The 27,898-nt window shown below is 40.5% G+C and overlaps 3 protein-coding genes and 2 pseudogenes across 3 annotated transcripts; all 5 read right to left on the bottom strand.

Moving 5' to 3' along the window:
* Positions 1-405: 405 nt before the first annotated feature.
* LOC143561756 (F-box protein At-B-like) lies at positions 406-3,063 on the bottom strand. Its single transcript, XM_077049747.1, has 3 exons — positions 2,648-3,063; positions 1,923-2,016; positions 406-1,838 (listed from the first exon to the last, which is right to left on the bottom strand). The coding sequence occupies exons 1-3, from the start codon at positions 3,061-3,063 to the stop codon at positions 543-545; spliced, it is 1,806 nt and encodes a 601-aa protein (XP_076905862.1). The 3' UTR covers positions 406-542.
* Positions 3,064-4,343: 1,280 nt separating this feature from the next.
* LOC143561773 (putative disease resistance RPP13-like protein 1) lies at positions 4,344-5,120 on the bottom strand. Its single transcript, XM_077049755.1, has one exon. It carries the CDS (start codon positions 5,118-5,120, stop codon positions 4,344-4,346), a length of 777 nt encoding a protein of 258 aa, XP_076905870.1.
* On the bottom strand, positions 4,353-12,990 carry LOC143561758 (putative disease resistance RPP13-like protein 1; annotated as a pseudogene).
* Positions 9,246-10,397, bottom strand: LOC143561755 (uncharacterized). Its single transcript, XM_077049746.1, has 2 exons — positions 9,533-10,397; positions 9,246-9,428 (listed from the first exon to the last, which is right to left on the bottom strand). The coding sequence occupies exons 1-2, from the start codon at positions 10,257-10,259 to the stop codon at positions 9,370-9,372; spliced, it is 786 nt and encodes a 261-aa protein (XP_076905861.1). The 5' UTR covers positions 10,260-10,397; the 3' UTR covers positions 9,246-9,369.
* Positions 12,991-21,863: 8,873 nt separating the features above from the next.
* Positions 21,864-26,683, bottom strand: LOC143561772 (F-box protein At-B pseudogene; annotated as a pseudogene).
* Between the last annotated feature and the right edge of the window lie 1,215 nt (positions 26,684-27,898).

Here is a 27,898-nt window from a genome sequence, read left to right as displayed (position 1 = left end):
TCATTAGAGATTTGACTGGAGTCATACCAGAGAAATCCGTCAATGATCCATTTCGTGAAACTGTTTCAGGTCGACCTAAAATGATTTGACCAACGCAGTGCGGTCGCTGTATGCAGCAGACCTCTTTCTAGTGATCCAAAACACGTCCACGCAACCAATCATAGATTTGGGACACAATGTCTTTACAAAGAACAAGCTTTTCGAATCTTTCAAATGAACTACACACACTTCAGTGTTCAAGGTGTGGTGGTGGTCGTCAACAATGACATCGGTCAGGGCGGAGTGGGGGCAGAGTGCTAATTCTTTTTTAGCTAAAAAGGTGAAAATGTTACTTAAAAAATCCAACAGACAATTTTTTAACGTTAGTGAAAACGATTAAACTCTTAGGACTAAACCCGTAACTTCTGACTGGAAAATAAAAAGAACTAAAAGCACAACACTCTTACTAAAATGTAATTTCTAAAGAAACAAAAGGAATCAAAACCACAACATAACCAATACCACAATTACCTTCAAACTAACATAAATGAGATAATTCGGCATCAAAACTCATGAAACTGCCATCCATCATGACACCCAACCTCACAACCATCTTTACATATAGTCAGCCACCGTCTTTCTCCACAAACTTCATCAAAACCATCATCTCCTACACAAACTAATCTGGTCCCACCAATTCCAATCCATTGCAAACCACGAAACAAAGGCTTCTTCAGAAACCGAAAACATTCTCCAGATAAAGCAACACACTTATAAAGATCAAGCCTACGCACCCTTCCCTTTAAACCCAAGGCCTCCACAGATGCATCTGTAACACGAACACAGTTCCTGACCGACAATTCTATAAGCCCTGCACACGCATCTACGATGGTGGTAATGGCTTTATCCGTAATTTCTGGCATGTGTCCAAGATCAAGTGACGTTAACGTCTTGCTAATATTACCGTCACTTATTAATAAAGATATTATTCCTTCATCACTAATCCACTTACAACCTCTTAACGAAAGACATGAAACGGGAGCGTTTCCTTTACCTAGAACACCCATACCAGCATCGGTCACATCCGTGCCCCCTAAGTTTAAGGTTGCCAACAACGTAAGACGTGAAACATCGTCTAGACACGAGTCCGATACACTTTTGCACCCAAGCAAATCAATAACCTCTAACGAACCACACGTTGCCAATTCACACACTGCGTCACTAGTTATAGAACTGCAAGACACGAGCTTTACCTCTACAAGAGACCGAGAACCGTTACTGAAATCTTGGAATGCCAAATCGGTCAAACGATAACCGTTTTGAATCTCGAGCCTCTTCAGATCCAAAGACGAGTTGAGAACTGAAGTTAAGCCTGCATCACTAACTTTTGAAAACCCTCCAAACCGAACTGATTCTAGTCGTTTACATCCCTCTGCGAGCAAAAACATGCCCATATCATTCACTCGTTTAAACAAAGGAGCAATATGATGCCGGCTTCTCAAAATAGAAAGACTTGTCAAATGCTTACAGTTAACAAGTGACTGTATCCCTGAGTTTGACAGGTCATCAATCGGTTCAAATGTCGACTGGTCTTTAAGATCCAGTTCAACCAATTGAGGAAGACAGTGTGCAATATTGTGGATAAGGGTGTCACTAATGGTATCTATAACTAATGATATGTGAGTTAAAGCCTGTCCAAAAGTCAAAGGTGTAGATGTTTTCAAGAAAAGGATAGTATCCAATGCGCTAGCTGGTTGAAGCTTAAAAATCTTGACGGTTTCGGGCAGTTGTTGGTAAATTCCAAGTAACATAAAGGCGTAATCATCGACTTCTCCACCACGAATCTTGATTTTTAGAGACTGTAAATGTAAAAGAATCAAATGTGCTTGGTAAGAGCCAAGAAGTAAGCTAACATGAGATACAAAATAAACAGTAGTTCTTACCTCCAATCTTTGACACTTTGCAAATGACCCCCGGAAATTCAAATCAAAAACTTTAGATTTGCGATTAAAGCCGGAAAATTCCAGTGTGAGTATTCTGAATACAATCAATGAAACACTGTAACCATATTGTTCTCAAACTTATATGGAACTGTGATGTATAGGGGCGTGCATGGTTCCATTTGGGTCAATTTAGGGTATAACCGAACCAAAACTTGTGGTTTTTGAATTTGTTTAATAATTGCCTGGTTTCAGTTTGGGTTCGGTTTTATCGCCTTTTCCATTTGAGCTTGATTATTTTGTGCAAAAAGAAAAAAAAATGTCCCGAAATAATGACTTTGAGCCTAAATCATTGTATTGATTAGTAGCCAACTGATTATTATACATTTGGGCTAAAAATATTTCAGTTACATATTTATTAAATTCTTACAAGTTACTTATAATAAAATATAAAAAATGAAAATCTATAAATTTGGTTTCCTATTACATGTAAAACCCAAACCGAACCAAAACTTTGGTGTTTACAAAAACATAAAACCAAACCATCAGATTTTGATTCGGTTCAGTTTTTCCTATTTGGGTTTTTTCAGTTATTCGGTTTCAGGCACACCTGTAGATGTATCAAACATTCAAAGCAGTACTAAAATTATGACCAACATTTTGCAAAGTGAAGTAATTATATATGGAACAATGCTAATAAAATAACAATTATTATTATTAACTAGTACCTTAAATTGGGGCAAAGTTTCCCAATGGTAGTAAGAAGCTTGAACGAAACCGAAGAACATTTCAACAAAATCAGTTCTTGAATATGAGGGCCTAAAATACTTATGATTGAGGCGTCATTAAGACGGAGGCAATCCAAGGTAATGTTCTTGATTAATCCAAATTTGCTTATAACTCCGTCAAATGTTTGTGGGTCTAAAGATGATATTACGGAGAGATCGATGGATGAGAAGGAAGCGAGAGTTTTGTTTACGGATGATTCAAGGGTTCGTGAGACGCAGGCTAACGAACAAAGCGTGTCCAGTTCTAACATTGTAAATATTTCATGGAGGATGAGCTCCGGTAGCCTTTCCAGTAAGCTATCGCCACCGGAAGTGGTGGTGGTGGTGGTGACGCCGCTGCTTCTCTTATGAGCCATCACTCAGGCTATGCGTAGTGGGCGTCGATTTGGCCGACTTTTGGGCAACATTGGGCGCGAACACCGTCCCCAGGCGATATGTGGGCGATTTGGGGCGGGGGCGAGGTGTTTTCATCGCCTGGAAGAAGAAAATAATATTATTATTATATTATATGTTGTGTGTGTATATATATGTATATGTATGTATGTTGTGTGGTGATATATATATGTATATGTATATATGTTGTGTGTGTATATATGTATATGCAAAATGAATCCTAGAAACAACCCGAATCAACCAAACCACCCATTCCCTCCTTTCGGTCAACACCATGGTTCGCAAAACCAACCGAACGTGAACTTATAATGGAACCCGATGAACCTAAACCAACCGAGCTATCCGTTTCAATTTACCGACCCGAACCTAAACATGTACGCCAACTGAGCTATATGTTTTTTTATATTTTTAGTTATGTATTTTTTTGTATTTCTTTTTAATTTTAATGCATTTTTATTTAATTATTTGAAAAAATTGGTTTTTATTTGATTAGTTTAATTATAAAAAGAAAATAATAAAAAAAAGATACTGTGAGCCCAACTTGTAGCCTCTACATCATTTGTAGCCCCTCCACTACACATAGCCTCACCGTTTTCCCCTCTCCTCTTATTATAATCCGGAATGATATTTATCGGGTAATTGCTCGTCAGATTCCGAGTTTTTTTTATTGAATTTTCAAAATGTTAATAAGTTATATAAGTTGTTTGGCAAACAAAAAGAATTTATGGATATTTTTAACTTATCAACAGGCAAAATACGGAGTTACCTGTAACACCCCTAAACCCCTCAAAAGTCAAAACCTAGCTTCCGAGGCGGTTCACTTTTTGGAGCGGGTGCAGAAGGTGGTCCACAATGACTTGCAGAGCCCGAGAAACCAAGGATTGATATTTAGTAGAATAGGTTTTGCGATTCAAAAGAGGATAGCAGCGCATCTTATTGCTCGTTACCCATTATCCAAATGTAGCTCGGTTTGTGTTTATATGTATTGAGTTTTGTTAGTTTTCATCAGGTGTAATACGGGAAAAACATACCGTTAAAGAAAGCGTATTGCTTCAATCAGGTCATTCATAAAATCTTTTGTTACAATTAGGTCATTAAAGTTTTTTTTTTTGTTTAAATCCTAGATATTTTACCTGAATAACATGTTAGGTTATGCATGTTTTTTTTTTAAATTTTAAATAGTTTAACGTTGAAAAAAAATAAAAAAAAAATTGTTTGTTACCAATTTTAAATTTTAAATAGTTTAACATAGATTCTTGAATTCTTTTAGTCTGGCTATATTAAATCGGCTTTCATCTCCGATGAATATTTTCGAGAGGGTTTGTAGGCTTTTCAACTCACCAACACCTAATGGCATTTGATCTAAAGACTGAGTGTCTCTAATGTCAAGATGTTCCAGTTTTTTAAGCTTCAAGATGCTGTTAGGCAACTTATTTAATTTATTACAGCCGCACAGGATCAATGTCTCTAAATTATAGAGATTGTACACATTTTCCAGTAGATGTGTAATTCTAGTTCGAGATAGTTTAATGTACCTCAAGTGTCTCAAAGTATCAATAGTATCTGGTACCTCACTTATTTCAAAGTTACTCAAACATATAACCCTTAATAATGGGAACTCACGAAATAAGTTAACAAGAACCTTATTCGATAAGTAGAAACGATCCCATTCGTCAAGCACCCCAACAGACATTGCCAAAAATGTCCTTAAACTTTTAGCTCTTGTGAATGCCTCAAACTTCTTGTTAGGTACATAATTCTCACGAACAAACGACATATGACGATACTTCTCCAGCATCTCCTTAATATTCTTCTCTTTCTCATTGTCTACCCTTACAAAAAATTCACTAGCAATAGATGTTGCCAAGTCATTCATCAAGTCATGCATCACAAAAAATGATTCATGATTAAGCGCGCGTTGAAAAAATGACCTTGACAACAACTCTTCAAAAAATTCATGACCCAACAATTCCTCTGTTGAACCACTTGGGGTTGGTTGATGCAAAAATCCTCCTGCCATCCATAATAAAACTACTTCCTCCTTGTCAAAGAGGAAATCCTTGGGGAACAAGGAGCAGTATGCAAATAACCGCTTCAGAGGTGTAGAAAGATCATGGTAACTTATTCTAAGGGCCGGAAGAATTCCACCATCATCTTTTAATCTCCATATCTCATTGTTTGACACTTCCTTCCAGTGCTCTACTTCATCATTTTTTGTTCTCAACAATCTACCAATTGCTATCTAAGCCAAAGGTAATCCACCACACTTTTGCACAATACCTTCAGCATATGGTTTGAGTGACGAATGTGAATCGAAGTTATTTACACCTAATGCATGTCGAGCAACTAAAGATAGAGCATCGTCGTCTAACAGACTGTGCAATTGCTTGTATATAGGATTGTAATGTTGATCAGTTATTCATGTATGTAATAGAAAATCATGGATGTTATGATAAACCTATAACTAAAACATACCTGTCACAGCAGCGAGAGAGGCCACGGCTGATGAGAATGATCCAGACGACATGACAGTCAGCTTGGTCGGGTTCCCCTTTAGGATGTATATTAGTGATGGGGATTAGGGTTCTTGAGAAACCGAATAATATAGAGGAAAAGAGAGGCTCACGAATTATGTGAGGGTTTAGGGTTAAGTTATGTGATGTTAATTAGTCTCTCCATATTTATATACATCCAAGGGGAAACCCTTGATTAGCAAGAAAGGGTAATTTAGTCCTTCAACAATTACCTAGCTAATATAATAATAAGGTATAATTTAATTAACTTTGATCTATTATAATATAAATGATCATGTAGGCCATACATAAATATACATATCCATATATTTATTCTTACATTCTCCCACTTGGCCAAATAATCATTTATTATGAGCATTAGATTAGTCTGCAGATTTTAACACTCATTTTAGCTTTAAACTTAAACTGGAGCAGAGAAATACAGTCATTGAATTAAACATCATCTCAAGACCCCCATTAATCATACTGCAGTCCTTGTTTAAAACCTAAGTAGTTATGATCAAAATTATATAAGTAAGCCCTTCAAATATTTGATTTGTATAATAAATTTGTCTATATGTCATTACGCATGCAGAACATATTAAGAGACATACAAAATCAAAACTGAGGAAATGTTATTAAATAAAATGTAAATAAGTACAATATGCAATTAAATAAGGTCTTCAGTAAATCCCATATTAGCAACATGTTCTTCAAAAACTTTAGGTGGGAGACATTTAGTCATCGGATCCGCTAGCATATTATGTGTACTAATATACTCAATACAAAGCTTATTTTCGTCAACTCGTTCACGCACGAACAAATACTTTGTATCAAGATATAAACCAGCTCCAGTCGAACTGTTACTGTTCGAGAAATTAACGGCAGCTGAATTATCACAATAAAGCTTCAATGGTTTAGAAATAGAATTGACTAATTTGAGTCCGGAGATCAGATTTTTAAGCAACATTCCACAGCATGTAGCATTATAAACAGCTATATATTCTGCCATCATGGTGGAAGTAGTCGTTAACTGTTGCGTATGACTCCTCCATGAGATGGGCCCGCCTGCTAACATAAAGATATACCCCGAAGTGGACTTTTTGTCATCTTTGCATTTAGCAAAGTCAGAATCAGAATAACCTACCACTTCTAAATTGTCACTTCTTCTATAAGTCAGTTTGTAGTCTTTCGTCCTTTAAAGATATCGAAACACCTTCTTAGCTGCTTTCCAGTGTTCAAGGCCAGGATTAGTCTGATAACGGCCTAACATTCCAGAAATATAAGCAATATTTGGACGAGTACAAACTTGTGCATACATAAGGCTCCCGACTACTGATGCATAAGGTATCAATCTCATTTGCTCCTTTTCAACCTCTGTTTTCGGACATTGGAATGCCCCGAAAACGTCTCCTTTAACTACAGGAGCTGCAGTTGGGTTACAATGTTGCATTTTGTAACGAGTAAGGACACGGTCAATGTAGGCCCTTTGATATAATCCTAAGATTCCTCTGTGTTTGTTTCGATGAATTTCGATGCCAATAACATAAGAAGCATCTCCGTGATCCTTCATGTCGAAGTTATGCGAGAGTAATCGCTTCGACTCATGCAACATGTCTAAACTATTACTTGCCAATAGAATATCATCTACGTAAAGGACAAGTATAGTAAACTTACTCCCACTCATTTTGAGGTAGGTGCATTGATTCACTTGATTCTTTGCAAAACCTTGTTTCTTCATGACTTCATCAAACTTTAGGTACCATTGACTTGATGCTTGTTTCAACCCATATATTGACTTCTTGAGCTTACAGACTAGATGTTCTTGACCTTCAGGTTTAAAACCTTCAGGTTGCTTCATGTACACCACTTCGTCTAAAGTGCCATTAAGAAAAGCGGTTTTCACGTGCATCTGATGCAGCTCTAAATCAAAGTGAGCTACTAGGGCTATAACGATCCTTAATGAATCTTTTCGAGAGACAGGTGAAAAAGTCTCTTGATAGTCAATTCCCTCTTTTTGAGTGTAGCCCTTTGCAACCAATCTCGCTTTATAGCGTTCAACGTTCCCATTTGGATCAAGTTTTGTTTTGAACACCCATTTACATCCTACGGGTTTGACACCGTTGGGCAATTCTACCAAATCCCAAACGTCATTTTTCCTTATGGAATCAAGCTCATCAATCATCGCTGTATTCCATTCAGAAGACTGATCACTGCTCATGGCTTCATTATAAGAGATAGGATCATTAAGCTTTCCGGTGTCAGCTTCAGTCAGGTAGGTGACATAATCATCAAAGTTAGTAGGTCTTCTAGACCTAGATGACCTCCTGGGTTGATTAGCGGGTTCATAATTGTCTTGGTTTTGAGTGTTTGATGTGCCTTCATTTTTTGTGATAACGGGTTCTGAGTGTGGAGAAGGTGGTGCAGAAGGTTCAATTGCATGGGGTACAAGAGGAATAGCCGGAGTTACAATAATCGACGAGTCTCCCCCGCATCTTGTATTTCTTGCAATTCTTCATAAGGGTTAGTACTGCTCCCACTGATCTTGTAATCCTCCAGGAACACGGCACGCTTGATTTCTACGATACGAGTGACATGGGAAGGACAATAGAAACGATAACCCTTTGAATTTTCAGGATACCCGATAAAGAAGCAGATAACAGTTTTAGGGTCAAGTTTCTTTAGGAAAGGGTTATAAAGTTTTGCTTCAGCAATACAGCCCCATACTTTCATATAATTAAGACTCGGTTTCCTTCCTGTTCAAAGTTCATAAGGAGTTTTAGGGACAGACTTAGAAGGAACTCTATTGAGTATATGAACGGCTGCTTTTAAGGCTTCAGTCCAGAGAAATAGAGGTAAATTAGTGTTGGCTAACATACTGCGTACCATATCCATAAGGGTTCGATTTCTCCGTTCAGCGGCACCATTTTGCTGAGGAGTACCTGGCATGGTATATTGGTTCACGATCCCATGGCCTTACAAAACTCATAAAATGGACCAGGGGCCTGACCCACATCAGTATGTCTTCCATAATATTCACCTCCTCTATCTGATCTAACAACTTTTATTTGACGATCTAATTGTTTTTCAACTTTAGTTTTATAATCTTTAAAAGTTGTTACATATTCAGATTTTTCTTTAATGAGATACAAGTACATATATCGGGAATAATCATCAATGAAAGTGATAAATGAAGTATGTCCAGTTATGCCAGCAATGGGGTAAGGACCACTAATATCAGTATGAATGAGTTCTAATAAATTAGAGCTCCTAGTGGCGCCTTTCTTATTTGCTGATGTCATTTTGCCTTTAAGACATTTGCCAAATGTTCCAAAATCGGTGAAATCGAGATGTGGTAAGACTTCATTCTTCACGAGGCGGGCTAACCGGTCTCGTGAGATGTGGCCTAAACGTTGATGCCATAACATAGAAGAAGTCTCTAAGTCTCGTTTCTCTTTAATCTTTGTGAGTGATTCATTAATATTATATGAAAACAAAGATTTAGAAAAATTATCATCTAGTTCTAATCTATAAAGACCACCATCCAAAAAGCCATAACCAAACACTTGAGAATTTAAAGAAATAGTAAGTTTGCCACGACCGTGAAAAACATCAAAACCGTCCGTGTCTAACTTTGGTCCTGATACAAGATTCCGAGTAATCTCAGGAATATATAAGGTATCATAAAGTTTAATACATAAACCAGTTTTCATTATTAATTGTAAAGTTCCCACAGCCTTGACTTCAAGTTCTTTATCATTCCCCAGTCTTAGTGTTCTTTGGTTTCTTTCCAGCTTCCGGATTGAAAGGAATCCCTAAGTCGAATTGGTTACATGAACCATAGAACCTGAATCAAACCACCATGTATTAGCAGGAACAGTTAAATTATATGACTCAAGTATCATAAAGAGATCATTACCTTTCTTAGCCAGCCACTCCTTAAAGTCTGAACAGTCATTCTGCTTATGAATGTACTTCTTACAGAACTTGCAGAAAGGCTTTCCAGTGGAGTTCTGAGAGCTGGTTGAGGCACCTGTATTATTTTTCTGAACTTTAGCAAACTCCTTTCTTGGATTAGTGTTCTTCCTCTTCTTGGAACTGGTGGCAAGGTAAGCAACTTCAGGTTTGTCCATCTTCATACGCTCTTCCTCTTGCACGCACATAGCGATCAGCTCACTCATAGTCCATTTGTCCTTCTGGGTGTTGTAATTGATCTTGAAAGCTTCAAAGGCAGCTGGAAGAGAGGTCATGATGAAGTGCACCAGAAAACCGTCGCTGATCTCCATGTCTAATCCCTTCAGCTTATGGGTCATGTCGTTCATCATCATAATGTGCCCACGAATGCCACTCCTTCCATCGTACTTAGTAGTCACCAGTTTGAGAATAAGAGTACTAGCGTGCGCCTTAGACGTTCCCTTGAATTGTTCCTTCACAGAAGCCAGATAGGTTTTAGCATTGTCAGAGTCTGGAATGGATCCTCTTATGGGCATGCTAATGGAGTTTTTCATAAGCATTAGAGACATGCGGTTGCATCTCTTCCATTTTTCGAAAAGTAAGTGCTCGGCAGGAGTGCTATTATTGGTTAGTTCTGGAGGTTGATCCTCGTTTAGAGCAAAGTTGAAATCCAGGAAGGCAAGATTAAGCATAAGAGAGTCCTTCCAGGCAGCAAAGTTATCTCCGGTTAATGATGTGATTCCACCATTCGGAGCTGTTATTGGAATTTATATTAGAATGTTAAGATACGAAACTAGAAGGAACTTAGAGTGAACTAGGGGCAACTTAAACTAATGCAGGCATAAATAAGAACAATTTAAATTATGAAGCTGTGATAATAAATATCTATTATTAACATTAAAATAATAGATTAATGTAATTAATAAAATTCTACTTAAATAAAAGATAAATCACCTTTGGGCAGAATTAAATTTTACTTAAGTATATGTGCAAAACAATTGTAACACATCACCTTTGGGCAGAAGTGAAACAACCATTTTAATTATGCACGAGTTAGTTTTGCTTTGATATAAATGTATCGCATCACCTTTGGGCAGAAGTGATACATTAAAATCATGTTTAAGCTAAACTAACATAGCTTGTATTTAGACTTGAATGATATGTTAGATGTATCACATCACCTTTGGGCAGAAGTGTACATCATCATTCATTCAAGTTAAGCTTTTTATATGTTTTGTAAAAGTAATTAATATGAATTTTAAGTATTTACAAAACATTGGTTTAGTTAATAGCAAACAAAACGATTAGCGCGGATCGAACTAATCGTATTGTTCACGAAAAATTTTTAAGTATTTAAAAAATTCTTAGTGTACTGTTCACGAAACATTTTAGTCTCGGGAAATTAGTTTTCTGGTTTTAGTGTTTTCGGAAACTGTTTTAGCTGTAAACACATACACCCATAAGTTTATGAACAGTTAATAATGATTAATCTGAATTCTTTAGGGATTGTTTGTTTATCCAAGATTTGATTATTTTCAAAGTAATTCCTTTATTAGGTTTACAAAATTCGAAATATCTTGGTCTAAATCTTAATCAAAATTTTGTAAAACATTATAACAATCCAGATATTGAACCGGATTATACCAGATTTTTGAAAACTGTTATGAGCATGAATAATCATTAATTTATCAGATTTCGAAAACACTGTTAGTTTATATCAGATGCGATTTTTAAAACCGAAAAATTGTTAGGGTTTCTGTCATTCGAATTTTAATAACCATAATAAAATAAAACGAATTAATAAGAAAAAAACAAAAAACTGTTAGGGTTTATCAGTTTTCGGTTTTTAATCAAAACGATAAATAAATAATACGACCTAATGAAAACCGAAAACAGTTAGGGTTTATCAGGTTTTAGTCCATGTCTTCCGGTTTAGATCCTGAGTTAATGGAAGACATGAAGAACTGATTAATCAACATCGCTCTGATACCACATGTTGATCAGTTCTTCATGTATGTAATAGAAAATCATGGATGTTATGATAAACCTATAACTAAAACATACCTGTCACAGCAGCGAGAGAGGCCACGGCTGATGAGAATGATCCAGACGCATGACAGTCAGCTTGGTCGGGTTCCCCTTTAGGATGTATATTAGTGATGGGGATTAGGGTTCTTGAGAAACCGAATAATATAGAGGGAAAGAGAGGCTCACGAATTATGTGAGGGTTTAGGGTTAAGTTATGTGATGTTAATTAGTCTCTCTATATTTATATACATCCAAGGGGAAACCCTTGATTAGCAAGAAAGGGTAATTTGGTCCATCAACAATTACCTAGCTAATATAATAATAAGGTATAATTTAATTAACTTTGATCTATTATAATATAAATGATCATGTATGCCATACATAAATATACATATCCATATATTTATTCTTACATGTAAACCAACTGTTTGAGCAAGTGATCCTTCCGTGCTGTTATGATGACTTTACTTCCTGGAGCGCATGCATGAAACGGGCTGACTAGGGTTTTCCAATCCTCATAACTCTCGCTCCACACATCATCTAACACCAATAGAAATCTTTTCCCCTTAACGCAATCTCTTAAGAGCTTCATGAAGCAAGTTAAAATTTGTAAATTCCTTGTTTACCTTTGCCATAGCTTCAAAGATCTCTTTGCTGATACGAAAACCATCAAACTCATCTGAGACACAAACCCATGCCTTGAGTTCAAAGTGATCTTTCACTTTGTTTTCGTCATACACAAGTCTTGCTAGAGTAGTTTTCCCAACCCCGCCCATACCAACTATGGGAACAATGCTATAGTTTTGATCACATGGCAGTGACAATAATTGTTGCACCAATGCCTCTTTCTCGGCTTGCCGCCCTAGAATACTAGATGGATCGACAACAGAGGATTGAAATCTTCTATTATTATTATTATTATTATTATTATTATTATTATTTGGCTTGGTTTCTACATCCACTCTCAAACCGAAATCATCTTTCTGTGTCACTAGATCTTGTAGTTTGCTAGAAATATCATCTAACTGGGCAAACATCATAGTACTCCGTGACGAATTCATGCAACAACTTGGGATTAGCTTTTTTACCTTGCTGGTCATGGTTTCTGACTCGTGTGTGAACTCACGATGCATGGCTCGGTCAGCCAACCATCAAGTACGTCATCTATGTCGTAAGCCAAATGCTGGAGATCTTTCAGCCATTCTTTCACAGAATCATCTGTTAGCTCCTTCCAAGAAGCATCAGCAAGCACACGTCGAATCTGTTTCAACGATCTCTGCCACTTGTTGATCTTAGCATCAACTCCGTTGTAACGAGCAATGCTTTTCAAAGTTGCAGAGGCCAGCTTCTCAAAGAGCACAGGAAGGAGGGCAGAAAGCACGAGTTCAGCCATTGATTATATTGTTAATGGTGGACTAGTGGTTTCATTCATTGTTAGATGAAGGTTTATATTATTATTTTGTACTTATGGTGTTGTATTTTACGTTGAATATTGATACTTGGTTTAGAAAAACATTTCTTTCATTCTAATTATTGCTTTTCATAGTCAGATTACCATCACCTACAGTCCTACCTGCCGGCCTAAATATTTTTATAAGATGACTTTGTATTTTTTTTGTTGAAATAAAAACCAAACCAAACCAAACCAAACCAAACCAAAGATCATTTCAGCTTGTAAGTTAAACAAAACAAGAAGAGAGTGGGTTGGGTAATTAAGTTTCATATAAATTTCCTATTAAAAAAAATGGTCAAAAGAACTAATCGCCCTCTTGTGCACTGCATGGCTGTTTTTAACGTCTAAATTGAACGCCTGTCCAATTAAAGAATGAAATCCGTGAAAAAGCATAAACATAAAAAATGATTTGTATAAGTTATGAAGATTAAGGACGAAAGGTGTGATTTCCTATGTACCTAAAGAATGAAAAGTGGAGCTTCAATGCTTCATAGTGAAGACCAAAACCGCTAGATAACCTTACCATAGCGACCATCAATGTAATTTGATATACAAACGTTTCTGAATTTCTAAATCCATTCATCAAACTACGTTGATATAACATAAACATATGGTTACTATAATCACTTGCATTATTTATATGATTAAAAGAAAGTCATTTGTGATTTCTAAAAAACGTTTTTATTCTTTGTACATTTCTAAGAAAAGTCCTAAATCTTTTTTATACAATCAGCCAATACTAAGTTTTGTGTTTTCAATTTTCATGCCTCAAGCATCACATTAAAAAGCCACATGTTACTTTGAAGTGTGTGTCAACTATTAGTCATGTAGTTGTAATCATACAGTATGATCACAATACTGCATTAAACCACCACGTCGTCAAAACCGACCTTAACACAAGTCTAAACAAAATGTAGCACTTACCAACCAACAAGGTCAAAACTCATGATCTTGCCATTCATCATGAGATCCCACCTCACATCCATTTTTGCAAATAGTCAACCATTTTCTCTCTCGGCGAATTTCATCAAACCCAGCTTTCACACGAGCAAATCTCGTCCCTCCAATTCCAATCCATCGTAAACCACGAAACAAAGGCTTCTTAAGAAATTGCCTGGTCACTGTCAGCCGCTGCCTACCCACCAACTACCAGCATGGCACGTGCGTAGGCCACAGTTGGTAGAACAGGAATACTATTCAGCCGGCTACACCTTCTTGGAAACCTACATTCAGCTATAAATACCCCAAATGGTATGATCATCTCATCTGATCTTATCTCATATCTTATACCTGATATCTGCTCTAGCAATCTCTTAATATACACTTATATTCAAGAGCAATCTAGTCTAATTCTCACGCCGGAGGGTGGTCACAAGGAGGTACCCCCCCTTCTCAGTGACGAGCTCACGGTCTGTTTTGCAGGTTATCAGAAGAACCATCTTTGCCGGATCTAACCCCTCGTGGGAAACATCTATTTAACCCCCAGATTATCCGTAATCTGCCCGGGGTAGATTAGTGTTTCTTCATTGGCGCCATCCGTGCATAAAAGCTAGAACTTAATTTCTTTTTTCAGTTTTTTCAAACTTCTGGAAAGATGGCTAAAGGTACTCCGGTCCCAAAACCAACGAGTGACCAAGAAGCCCCGGTAACTACAACCCCAGCTACTGGGGGGAATACCGGCAACTATACAGTTTTTACGAACACTACCCCGGTTACCCAAACCGGGGCAAGTGCAGTAAAATTTACGAACACTACCCCAGTTACCCAAGCCGAGGCAAGTGCAGTAAATAATCTCTCACTGGGATTCACCGATACCCAGTTAGAGAGACAACGAACGAGGCTCCCCCGCCAAACACTCGATGAAGTTAAAGCATGGGCGGAAGCACGTCAAAAAGAATTCCAAGCTGAGTTGGATGAACGCTTACGTTCACTCCAACAGGCTGATGAATTCGAAGAGCACTTGTACGATGATTCGGAGGAATCCGATAGTGACGCAAACCCTCGTCATAGGGCGAAAGGGAAGCGTAAGGAAACGGACTCCCAACCGAGAAGGCGTTTTGGAGAAACCTTCAAACCAAAAAACGCGGGTGGAAACCCACGTGACTTCTCCAAAACATTTACACCAACTGCTGCAAAGGCGGGAACGTCCAAATTTGCAAGGGACATTGCGGAAGCAATCGTCCCGAAAAGTGCCAAACAGATGTCCAACATCGGCACTTACGATGGTATATCTGATCCAGACGATCATTTGAACAGGTTTATAGCGGGGGCAACCGTCAGTAGTTGGACGGAACCTACGTGGTGTTACATGTTCCAGATGACGCTTGTTGGGGCAGCTAGAGCGTGGTTCGATCGTCTACCGGTCCACCACATCTACGATTGGGAAGACTTCCAGCAGAAATTTAGCCAACACTTCAGCCAACAAAGAAAGTATACCGAAGAGCAATGGACAATCCTCAATTGCATTCGAGAAAAAGATGAATCTTTGCCAGACTTCATCACTCGCTTCAACTCAAAAAAGCTAAGTCTGGGTAATATTAGCGAAGATCTTGTTCGCGCTGCTTTCATCCAGGGCGCGAACGACCCAGAGCTCATCCGCACCTTAACGGGTAGAGATGGCATGCCATCCACATGGGATGCCATCATGACAGCAGCTAAACGCTTTGCGGAAACGGAGAAGCAACTAGGTAGAGATCACCCCCAGAGCACAAACCTCTACACCCAGAAAACAAGAGAAGACAACGTCCTTACCGCCCGACTAAACAAAAAACGGAAGCTAGGCATTTGGCAGTCAAGGATAAACTTTGACACCTCATCCGACTTGCAACATCGGTTAGGCGGAAGGGATAACGTACAGTCGAACCAGAACTCCAGATGGACGCCACTCACCAAAAGCGTCACCAAGATATTCGCCACTGAGGAGCTTCCATGGCCAAAGGCTCCAATGATCCGACATCGTCACAATGCTGATCGGAGCAAATACTGTGACTTTCACAGGACAAGAGGCCACAACACTGAAGAATGCACAGACGTAAAGGACATCGTCGAAGCATTTGTCAGAGATGGGACGCTTGCGCACCTCGTGGCATAACGAACGCTGAGCAGGCTGATGCGTGTAGAACCCCAGTTGGGCAAAACACGAATAAAATTGCAGCTTCAATGTTGGAGACTACATACTGCGTAAACAACGAGATCCCGAACCAGGTGCATATCAGCTCGATGACACTCCCATCCAAACAACATGGAAGGGAGCTCAATTACACAGTGCATGTAGATCAATTCCAAACTTGTAAAAGAAAAGGCCCAGAGCCACTTCTAATGGAAATGATTCTCCTTATCACATTGACGCTGATAATCTTACATTTATACTTATGAACTTTCCACACTAATATACCGGTCTTCACCGCATACATAAGTGGGGAAGTCGTTGCGTGTGGAAGGCGGCAAAACCCGCATAAACACAAAAAACGGCAAACCTTCACGCAGGTCAGTCATAGGTAAAGTTTGGTCATCCCACTAAATGAAAGTGCCGGTACTAACCGCACAAATCATGATAGAGGAAACCGAACTAACCTATTGACAACCGCGCATCGAACGGTTAATTTATTCAAAACACTGATGCCGGTTTTCACCGCATAAATAAGTGTAAAATCATTGCTTGTGGAAGGCGGCAAAACCCGCATAAACACAAAACGGCAAACCTCCACGCAGGTCAGATATAGGTGAAATTTAGCCATCCTACCAAGTGCAAGTGACGGTTTTACCCGCACAATCACGAAGGAGGAAGCATAACTTCAACCTATTATCTACCACGTTCAAAGGTTAACTTATTCTAAACACTTAGAAATTACGAAAAGATGAGGAAAACCTCCACGCAGGTCAGATTTAGGTAAAGTTTAGCCATCCTACTAAGTGCAAGTGACGGTCTTACCCGCACAATCACGAAGGAGGAAGCAAAACTTCAACCTATTATCTACCACGTTCAAAGATTAAATTATTCAGAACACCTGGAAGGTTGCTAATTTAAACTAAAGTATGCATGAGCAAGTCATATAACGTTTATAAAGCAAGTCATCCAGTGAAAAAAGATTTATATTTCATAATAATTCAAGTATTACAAGAATGGCCGGGTAACTACCCGCCTACAAGAATATAAATCTATACAATGTAAACCTATCCTAACAGTGGGAAGGGATCTTAAGGTTCAAGCTTCAGGACCACTCCCCCCAAACCCACTTGTACCTGCACCATCAGTTGGCTGTGGCGGTTCAAGGAAGGTCTTTAGAATGGCTAGCCCATCATCAGCAGCAGCAACTTCGTTCACCTTCTCCACCACCGGATGCGGGAAGGCAGCATACTGATTCACTGCTTGGTCATATACAGCTTCAGTATCAACATCATATAAAGGGAAGTTGGAAGGCGGGATGCCTTTCTCAACGAACCCTAGACCAAGCAGGAAGCCGGCCTTTTCCCCATCCTCATGAGAAGCGTTGAGGGCTGCGCTCATGGCATCGTCGTATGATGTGTCCGTGAAGACTCGATGCACAACCTACAAGAAAAAATACAAGTATCAAAACCTTTTCTATTTACAAAGAAAAGCGTAAAGATATAATGAAATTAAACATACCTGAGACAACGCTTCTCGAAGAAGCCATTCCTTGGCAACCAGAGCCTCCTGGAGGGCGGCTTGAGCTTGGTTACGGGCGCGTTCGGCTTCACTTTTGTTGAGGTTGGCAAGCAACACTTCTTTAGCCGCAGCCTCTTCAACGCCCTTTAGCTTCCGCTCAGTGTGGTCAAGCACCCCCCTCTGGTCCAAGATCTCTTGGAGCTTCTTGGCGTCTTCCATCGCCAAGGCATCATGAGCCTGTTGGAGCGCCTCTAGTTTGGCTTTAAGTTCCTCATTCTCGAGGCGTAGAGGCTCAGCAACAGCTTCAGCCTTGGTGGCCCTCTCAGTTGCGTTCCGTGCAGTTTCCTTAGCCAGCCGAAGCTGTTCGTTAACAGCTTGGGCAGCCTTGGAACGGGCCTCGAGCCGGGCCTGAACTTCAACCTCGAGGGCCTTGAAGGCCTTCTCCTTTTCCGCAGCCACTGCGGTAAGCCTCTTGTTCTCCTCCCGGACAGCCCGCGCTTGAGCTACTTCTTGAATACGAGCTGCTTTTAACTTGTCGTTTTCACGACAGAGCAGCTCGACGCGCTGCTGCATCCGGGCCAGGAGAATACGAAGCTCATTGGTTAGCCTACCCTCCTGGTAGCTAGCCATTGCTTCCCCCAACGCACCACTGGAAGCTGCATGACGAGCCCACTCTACGCACTCCACAGGCGTGCGAAGGGTTGTTCCTCGGCGGATGTTCCATCGTGGAACATACACTTCATTGGAATCCGACACTTCAAAAACAAAAAGCAGTTAGAAAAAGATTATATATAAAAAAAAAGAGGCCAAAACAACCCTACGCACCTGTAGGGTTGACAACAGGGCGATAGCCGCCAAACCCATCACCTGAACCCAAGGGAAATCCATCCAAGAGGTCAGGCAGATGGGAAGGAGGCAGAGGTTGGCGAGAAGCCCCGAGCATACCTGAAGGATCGGCCGTAGTTGCCGACGTCGGAGGAGGCATGGAGGCCGCCGCGGTAGAAACCAATGGAGGTGAACTCACCGGAGGTGAACTCACAACCGTGGTCGCCGCTGCGGAAGAGCCCGCAGAAATAGTCACCGCCGGCTCAGTGAAAGATTCAGTAAATATGGCACTGATAGCCGGCGGAGATGTCATCACAGTTGGAACAGTTGGCTCAACTGGGTGAGCAACTGAACCAACTGAAGCAGGCGCAGTCGCCTGGGTCACCGCCTCAGGTAGGTTGACCAAGCCTACCGTCATGGGTCCGGAGGTGCTCCTCCCCGCTCCACCCTGGAATGCGGCAGCATCCACGCCTGTACAAAGAAGATATAAGTATAATGGCGGAAAGATATGAAGTTGAAAGTAGAGTTTGTACTTACGGGTTTTCTTGAGCCTAAAAGTGCGAACAGGCGGGGACGAACCCGATGGATCCGGCCTCTTCACGCCACTCACCGTCGTCGTCCTGAGCTGCTCGGAAGTGACAGTCGTCTCAGCCTCCGGAGCAGTGGTCTTTTCACCACCTGGGTTCCCCGCCGCCTCCTCGCTCTCGGTCTCTGAATCAGACCGATGCACCGGATCGGCAGTGGAGGCAACCTTCGCCTTCCCCTTCCCGCCGGCAGCCTTCTTCTTCCGCACCAATGGAGGACCATCTGCGGATTCCTCATCAGAAGATGACAAGATTAGAGGAATTCCAGCAGAGGTTTCAGCATTGAGAGGTCGAGGGTTGAATAACGCCTTACCTGGCCGCGTGGCGCTCAGAATAGGGTGGCCTGGCGGGTAGACCTCCACAAACCGATCCCTCGTTTGCTCCAAGATGGGCAACTCGTTCTCATCGAGAGCACGAGTACCCATCCGAGCGGGACCATCACTCTCCCGCGGCTGCAGGAGAGACTGCAAGTCGTTCCCCTCTGAAATAAAAGAAACAAACAGTTAGAAGAAAAACCTATATAAACAAAGAAGACAGGGCATACCGTAAGGGACAGAGTTCAAACCGTATTCGAGGACGATGGGAACCTGTGACGCCTCCTTCCACACCCGGCTCATCCCAAGCATCACCATCCCAGACTCCGCAAAGCGGTACACCGGAGTCTGGATCCGAGAGATCTTGGCGAACCATTCCGCCTCCTGGTAGTTTGGGGCGTGAAGGGCGTGGAGTGCTATCCCATTCTTAAACGTCATCGCTATCGGGACGACGCGAGCGGAGATATAAAAAAACTCCCTCTTCCACGACCGAAGACTGCGCTCGGTCGCGCAGATCTTCAGCCCCTTGATCCGATTGACCAAGGTGTACCACCCCTGGATGCACCTCCAAGAATAGAAGGTAATCAACCGGTCAACATGGGTCTCCACGTCCAGAATGAGGCACACCCACTCAAAGTGGCGGATCTTGGCGATCGCCATCGGGTGTACCTCCGTCAGATGAACACCGTGCCTCTCCAAGACACGGTATACAAACTTCGTCAATGGGAACCTGAGATTCCCATAAACGAAGAATGCAGCGTACACCCCTATCTTGCCCTTGGGGGCATCGTACACCGTCTGGTGTGGCTCCGGAAACTCAGGCTCGAACGGCTCGAGCATGAACTTCCGGACGATGTACTGAAAAAGCTCGGCAGGAAGAGCGCACTGGCACTCGCCAGCAGTGCTCTTGTCGTCCTTATCGGAAGTGGACGACGGATTCTCGACGAACACGTCAGACTCCTCGGCAAAAGAAGACATGTTTGGATGTACAGAAACGATTTCAGAAGAATGCTCGACGGAATAGTGAGTATTCGCCGGAAATCGTTTAGAAGATGAAGAGAAGTGAAAGTGTGGATTGCAAAGGACCCTCTCCCCCTTTATATACTCATCGCAATTAATGCGATGAATTTAATGCGGAAGAGAGAGAAATCGCAGGTGCAATGAAACTATGACACATGGCAAAGTGCAAGCTGGCAACAGCTGTTGAAAGGACGCGTGCCATTAATTTCGCGGCCACGCGCCCGAAAAATCGCGCCCACGCGCCTGAAAAAGCGCCTGGAATGACCATATACTGTCACGTCGCCATAACTTCCTGCACGTCCTGACACTGTCAGAAGAAACCGTCGGACGACGTTTCAACAGTTTGGACTGTTCTTATCCTTTCACCAACTCTTCGAATTTCAAAATTTCAAAAAGATTCAAAAGTAAGCGGGAAAATACCCCTTACCTTGGCAACCAAGTAACTATAAGACAGGTGCGAGTACAGTGTTAAGGCAAAACCCTTCACATACTTAGCACCTGCAGGGAATTGAAGCCAAGAATACCTCGGCGACGAAGTAACTATAAGACGGGTGCGGGTACAGTGTTAAGGCAAAACCCTTCACATACTTAGCACCCGCAGGGAATTGACGCCAGGAATACCTTGGAAGTAAAGTAACCGTAAGACGAGTGCGGGTACAGTGTCAAGGCAAAACCCTTCACATACCTAGCGCTCCGCAGGAAATTGAAACCAAGAAGGATCTTCTGGGCCATGCTTGCGGAAACGGGAATAGCATCCCCGCATAGCGGGAACGTCGAGAACTATATTGTTTGAAGCTCCACGATGGAATTGGTGGTTTTAACATAATTGATCACTATGTTCAAAACTACCAAAAACCTCATGGAGAATCCACACAAGGTGGGACTCAACGCTCCTGACTTGCGAGGAGGTTACAGACCTACCCGCATCATACCCAAAGATCAAGCAGGAAAGTCGGGAATTTCTGCAAGTGACATTAGGACTTCCGCGGGAAGAATCCCCATGGAAAACCTTAAAACTAAACCCTTTTCAAAAACCCTTTGCTTAAGTCCAAAAGTTCACCTCACTTATTAAACATTCATGAGAAGAACATTGGACTGGGGGGACTTGAAGAGGTAGGTCCCAGCAGAGCCCAGTTGGACCCGCAGGACTCACTGTCTGTTTTGCAGGTTATCAGAAGAACCATCTTTGCCGGATCTAACCCCTCGTGGGAAACATCTATTTAACCCCCAGATTATCCGTAATCTGCCCGGGGTATATTAGTGTTTCTTCAATGCCTCAAGCATCACATTAAAAAGCCACATGTTACTTTGAAGTGTGTGTCAACTATTAGTCATGTAGTTGTAATCATACAGTATGATCACAATACTGCATTAAACCACCACGTCGTCAAAAACCGACCTTAACACAAGTCTAAACAAAATGTAGCACTTACCAACCAACAAGGTCAAAACTCATGATCTTGCCATTCATCATGAGATCCCACCTCACATCCATTTTTGTAAATAGTCAACCATTTTCTCTCTCGGCGAATTTCATCAAACCCAGCTTTCACACGAGCAAATCTCGTCCCTCCAATTCCAATCCATCGTAAACCACGAAACAAAGGCTTCTTAAGAAATTGCAAACATTCATCAGATAATGCAAAGCACGATGATAGATCAAGCCTCTGCACCCTTCCCTTTAACTCCAAACCCTTCACAGACTCATTTGTAACACGATTACAGCCCCTGATGGATAGTTCTGTAAGCCCTGCACACGCATCCACAACGGTGGTGATTGCTTTATCTGTCAGTTGTCGCGTGTTCCCAAGATCAAGCGATGTTAAAGTCTTCCTGATTTTGCCTTCACTTCCTAACAAAGATACGATTCCTTCATCACTAACCGACATGCAACCTCTTAGAGAAAGACATGAAATGGGAGCATTCCCTTTACCTAAAATACCCATACCAGCATCAGTTACATCTGTACCTCCTAAGTTTAAGGTTGTCAATAACGTAAGACGTGAAACGCTGTCAAGACCCGAATCTTGTACATTTACGCAACCATGCAAATCAAGAACCTTTAACGAACTACATGTTGCCAATGCACTCACTGCTTGACTGGTTATAGACCAGCATTTCACCAGATTTACCTCTACAAGGGACCTAGAAACCCTAACAAAATCTTGAAATTTAAAATCCGTCAAAGACGGAACATTTTGAATCTCAAAGTTCTTCAAATTCACACAGGAATTGAGAATTGAAGTGAAGCCTGCATCGCTAACTTTTGAAAACCCTCCAAACCGAACAGATTCTAGTTGTTTGCAGCCCTCTGAAAGCAATAGCATGCCTGTATCGTTCACTATTTCGAATACAGGAGCAAAAAGTTGCCGACTTCGAATTAAAGAAAGGCTTATCAGATGCTTACAGTCAATTAGTGACTGAATCCCTAAGTTGTATAGGTCATCAGATAGATCATCTGTTACTCGGTCTTTAAAATCCAGTTCAACTAATAAAGGAAGACCGTGTGCAATAGTCTTGAGAAGGATATCACAAATGATATCTACAACTAATGATATGTGAGTCAAATTTTGTCTAGTGGTCATAAGAGCAACTGAGATTGACAATTTTTCGTCGGTAAATGTTTTCCAGAAAATGACAGTATCTAATGCAGTAGTTGGTTGAAGCTTAAGAACCTTGACACTATCGGGCAGCTCTTCGTAAATTCCAGACAACAAAAAAAGAGGATCATGATTGAGTTCTTCTCTACGAACTTTAATTCCTAGCGACTGTATGTGTAAAAGAATTAGATTAAGATTAATTATGAGCCAAAATCAATAATAACACTTACCTCCAAGTGTTGACAGTTTAGAAGTGAGCCTTGAAGATTCAAATGAAAAAGTCCAAATTCATGAACAGAGACTGAAATTTCCAGTGTGAGTACCCTGAATACAGTCAAAGAAAAATCATAACCATATTGTTCTGATATGCACACTAGTTATATAAAACTATTAGACCAAGTGAAACGAGTGGGTCGAGAGCATGTCGGGTCAGAATGGGCCAGTTTAGAAAAAAGGTTATTTTGGTGCGGGTCAAAACGAGCCGATTCAGAAATGAATAAAAAAAAAGGAGGTGGACCTCAAGAACATTCTGCGCTTTAAGATAATGGACGCGAAGAAGGGTTGATTACCACTTAGGCCTTGTAAACAAGTCGTGTTTGATTTACAAGTCAAGCCACACAACGCATGTAACCCGGCCCGGTATGCGCGTAACCTTCCCCACGCTATGCGCATTCCGGTGTTGGTGGTGTTTAAATGTCGGTTACACATTTTTCAATCTATGATGCTGATTAACTATTATAAAAGCAAACCGAGTACAAAAAAGTAGCGGATAAACTGGCAACAAGCTGCGTCGCGACCCCCTTTTGGATAGCAAATGAGATTCTACTAAAAACAAAATTTTGGGTTGAGTATGGGGGCGTTGTGTGCCATGTGGCGTCACGTCACCACAGGGGCATTATACATAAAAGCTATGCAGTTAATGCCAAAAATTAGCGGATATCGGTCAATGACCGATATCTGAGATATCGGTTTTTGCTGTGGGATAGCAGTATATATATATATATATACAAGTCAAGCCACACAACGCATGTAACACGGCCCGGTATGCGCGTAACCTTCCCCACGCTATGCGCATTCCGGTGTTGGTGGTGTTTAAATGTCGGTTACACGTTTTTCAATCTATGATGCTGATTAACTATTATAAAAGCAAACCGAGTACAAAAAAGTAGCGGATAAACTGGTAACAAGCTGCGTCGCGGCCCCCTTTTGGATAGCAAATGAGATTCTACTAAAAACAAAATTTTGGGTTGAGTATGGGGGCGTTGTGTGCCATGTGGCGTCACATCACCACAGGGGCATTATACATAAAAGCTATGCAGTTAATGCCAAAAATTAGCGGATATCGGTCAATGACCGATATCTGATATATCGGGTTTTGCTGTGGGATAGCGGTATATATATATATATATATACAAGTCAAGCCACACAACGCATGTTACCCGGCCCGGTATGCGCGTAACCTTCCCCACGCTATGCGCATTCCGGTGTTGGTGGTGTTTAAATGTCGGTTACACGTTTTTCAATCTATGATGCTGATTAACTATTATAAAAGCAAACCGAGTACAAAAAAGTAGCGGATAAACTGGCAACAAGCTGCGTCGCGGCCCCCTTTTGGATAGCAAATGAGATTCTACTAAAAACAAAATTTTGGGTTGAGTATGGGGGCGTTGTGTGCCATGTGGCATCACATCACCACAGGGGCATTATACATAAAAGCTATGCAGTTAATGCCAAAAAATAGCGGATATCGGTCAATGACCGATATCTGAGATATCGATTTTTGCGGTGGGATAGCGGTATATATATATACATATATATATACACACATATAACACCAAAATTATCTAATAATAATACTTAAGTCTTAATACCAAAATCATAAAAGTCAATAGTTCAAAACACAAAGTAACAATATTTTTAATTTAAGACATGATTTAATCAGTTAATAGAAAGCCATAAATATATAAGCATCAGCAGCGGCTGAAGAAACGGGTATCGGAGATGAGCATCAGCAGCGATTGAGGTATTTTTAGGGTAATAAGTTGATCGTTCAATAATAATCATAATGAAATTGGGCTATGGGCTTACAGTTTAGGGCAAAAAAAGTAACAATTGGGTCAAAAATATTAAACTGATAATCTCACCGCTATTTCCGATATATCGGTGGCCAAATATCGGCGAAATAGCGGTAAATAGCGCCGCAAATATCGGAACCGCTATTTGGACCGATATTTCGACTGCTATTTTACCGCCGGACCGATAACCGCTATAGCACCGCTATTGATAGCATAGCATAAAAGGTGTGTAGTGGATAACTCCCTTCCAATCACTACCCCATTATTATTTTATTATTAAAAAAACATAAAAGCATCTCCACTGTTCATTACCCCCACCCAATCATTACCCCACCAATCACAAACCTTCAACGTCGCCATGGTGAGGGAAGCCCCCCCCCCCCCCCGCAGCTCCAAAAACTCTAAGGCGGCCCTAGGGGGTGTTCTTGGCGTTTTAGGGGGGTTATAGATGGGGAAGGCGCCCCACTGCGGATGGTCTACAGGGCATTTCTCACCTTAAAACTCCCCCCCCCCCACCCAAAAAAAAACTCCATGAACGCTGCCCCCTCCAAGTTTAAAGCTAAGTTTTGGCATGAAGAGTTTTCTACAAAAAATAATAATAGTGTAACGACTACAGGAGAGTATTGAGGTTATTTTTGCCACTACACTAATTTTTGCAAAACTCTCCATTGTTGATTGAGATGCCCCGTGCCGCCCAACGCCCCTATGTGGAGCGTTTTGACTACACATGGCCTCAACCACTCCCTACATTATAAAAACCCCACTCACATTATTTAATGAATAGGACGTGAATGCTCTTATGTAGGGGTGTGTGTGGTGCGGTTTTGGGCTAAAACCAAAACTTCGGTTTTTGGATTTTTGAAACCGTTCAATTTCAGTTTTGGTTTTTTGGTTTTCGTTTTGGTTTCGGTTTTTGCCTTTTGAGCATGAAAATTTTGAGCCAAAAATAATGAAGTTAAGTATAAATAATTTTTAACTAATAAAATATTATACATTTGGTCAAAAGTACTTAAGTTACTTAAAATAAAATAAAAATCAAGAAATTCGGTTCGGTGTTTATTACATGCAAAACCAAAACCGAAAAAACCGAACCGTTAGTTCAATTTTTATAAAAACATAAAACCAAACCGTTGGTTTTGGTTCGGTTTCTTAGGTTTGGATTCTTCAGTTATGAATCAACAGTAAAAAGCAGTAGAATGAACAAGAAGGTGTATGTAGGTACCTTAAGTTTGGACAGAGTGTGCCAATGGTAGCAAGAAGCTTGTATGAAAGTGAACAACAGTTGAGCAAATGCAATTCTTCAAGATCAGGAACTAATAATAATAATAAAGTTTTAATTGAGGAGTCACTGAGATGGAGGCAATCCAATGTAATCTTCTTCATTCCTCTAATTCCAAATTTGCTTATAACTCCATCAAACGTTTCTGAATCTAAAGCAAATGCCTTCACATTCAATTCAAGGGTTCGTGAGACGCAGGCTAACGAGCAAAGCGTGTCTGGTTCTAACATTGAAAATATTTCATGGAGGATGCCTTCCGGTAGCCTTTCCAGTAAGCTGTCGCCGGAAGTGGTGGAGGTGTTTCCGGTTATGAGCCATCACAGACCGTTTTGCCCTTCAGTTCGCTCTCTCCTCCCGCCATCTTCCCCCTATGTTTTACCCATAAGAACGAAAAGTGTTTAATTTCTTCTTTTAACCTATTAATAGATACATGTGTCGTATTAAACAAAGTATCATATTTCTAACCTTCCACGAACACCAAGTCGTGAGTACTATAGCATGTACCGTTTTCTTTTTACCTTCTTGGGCTCGAATATTTAAATGTATTTTTAGAATATCTTTAACGTGACATTCGTCATTTTCGATATAAAGTTATATTTGTTTTTGTATGGTAAACCCGACCCGTTTTATCTTTCGGATTCTTTGATATTAATAAAAATAGTAGTTTTTATGTTACAAATTTGTTTCACACTTGTTGGATCGCGAAACGTCCTTTTCGGTACCTTAAAACACCATTTTATTATCAAAAACGACTTAAAACGAACTTCAGGGACCAAAATCGACAAATAACCAAAGCTGGAGACCAACCACACTCCCCATGGGCGTCGCGCCGTGCAACCATGAGGGTTGTGGTGGTCGTGCGGCGTCTTTATACACCTGCAGATTGCACCAACTCATTTTGTTTGTATTTGCACCTTGTTTGACCATTTAAACCAATCAAAATGCATGAAATTTATTGAAAGTAACATTATGGATAAACCCTTACTCTTTCCCTTATATAAACAAGTCCAATGTATCCATTTTTGGTTGCTCATTCACCTCAAAACTCTCCCAATCTAAGTTCTAAGTATTCATATTTCAAACTCTTGATAGTTTGACTTCTCAATGTCAAATTAATGCTAATCTTTGATTCTAACTAATTCTTGTTAATTAAAGCTTGTTATTATAGTTGTTTAAAATATATTCCCCTTTTTTCCTTAGCTTTCCCTTCTCCGGCCATGGTCGGTTTAGGTGTATTCCTAGGCAAGGCTACATAAAGGACTATTATAGTCCTTGTTAAACACTCTAATTTATTTAAGCTTATTAATGTTGTTTAGTTTCTAGTTATGTTAGTTTCCAAATCATTTTAATGAGTTCTATGGTATTGGGTATGTGGAAACCATCCTCGGTTTCATTCCGAGTCAAGGATCGAACCAAAACCGAACTTTCGTTTAAATACTTTATTATTAACATGTTGTATGTAAGACTTGAGTATTATTATTTCTAAGTTTATTTTAATAGTTCAATGGTATTGGGTATGTGGCAAC

The sequence above is a fragment of the Bidens hawaiensis genome, unplaced genomic scaffold (assembly GCF_021521415.1).
Source record: "Bidens hawaiensis isolate Kalapana, Puna unplaced genomic scaffold, B.hawaiensis_p1.1 tig00020785_1, whole genome shotgun sequence".
NCBI classification, from domain to species: Eukaryota; Viridiplantae; Streptophyta; class Magnoliopsida; order Asterales; family Asteraceae; genus Bidens; species Bidens hawaiensis.
The sequence above is the reverse complement of the archived record's forward strand: the minus strand, read 5'-3'. Positions and strand labels throughout refer to the sequence as shown.

Coding starts and splice junctions, on each gene's coding strand:
- LOC143561755 (XM_077049746.1), bottom strand. CDS start 10,259: ATGCTTAATCTTGCCTTCCTGGATTTCAACTTTGCTCTAAACGAGGAT. Junction 9,429..9,532: donor GGAGTGGCTGGCTAAGAAAG/GTAATGATCTCT, acceptor AATTCGACTTAG/GGATTCCTTTCAATCCGGAA.
- LOC143561756 (XM_077049747.1), bottom strand. CDS start 3,063: ATGGCTCATAAGAGAAGCAGCGGCGTCACCACCACCACCACCACTTCC. Junction 2,017..2,647: donor AAACTTTGCCCCAATTTAAG/GTACTAGTTAAT, acceptor GATTGTATTCAG/AATACTCACACTGGAATTTT. Junction 1,839..1,922: donor CAAAGTGTCAAAGATTGGAG/GTAAGAACTACT, acceptor TTACATTTACAG/TCTCTAAAAATCAAGATTCG.
- LOC143561773 (XM_077049755.1), bottom strand. CDS start 5,120: ATGGCAGGAGGATTTTTGCATCAACCAACCCCAAGTGGTTCAACAGAG.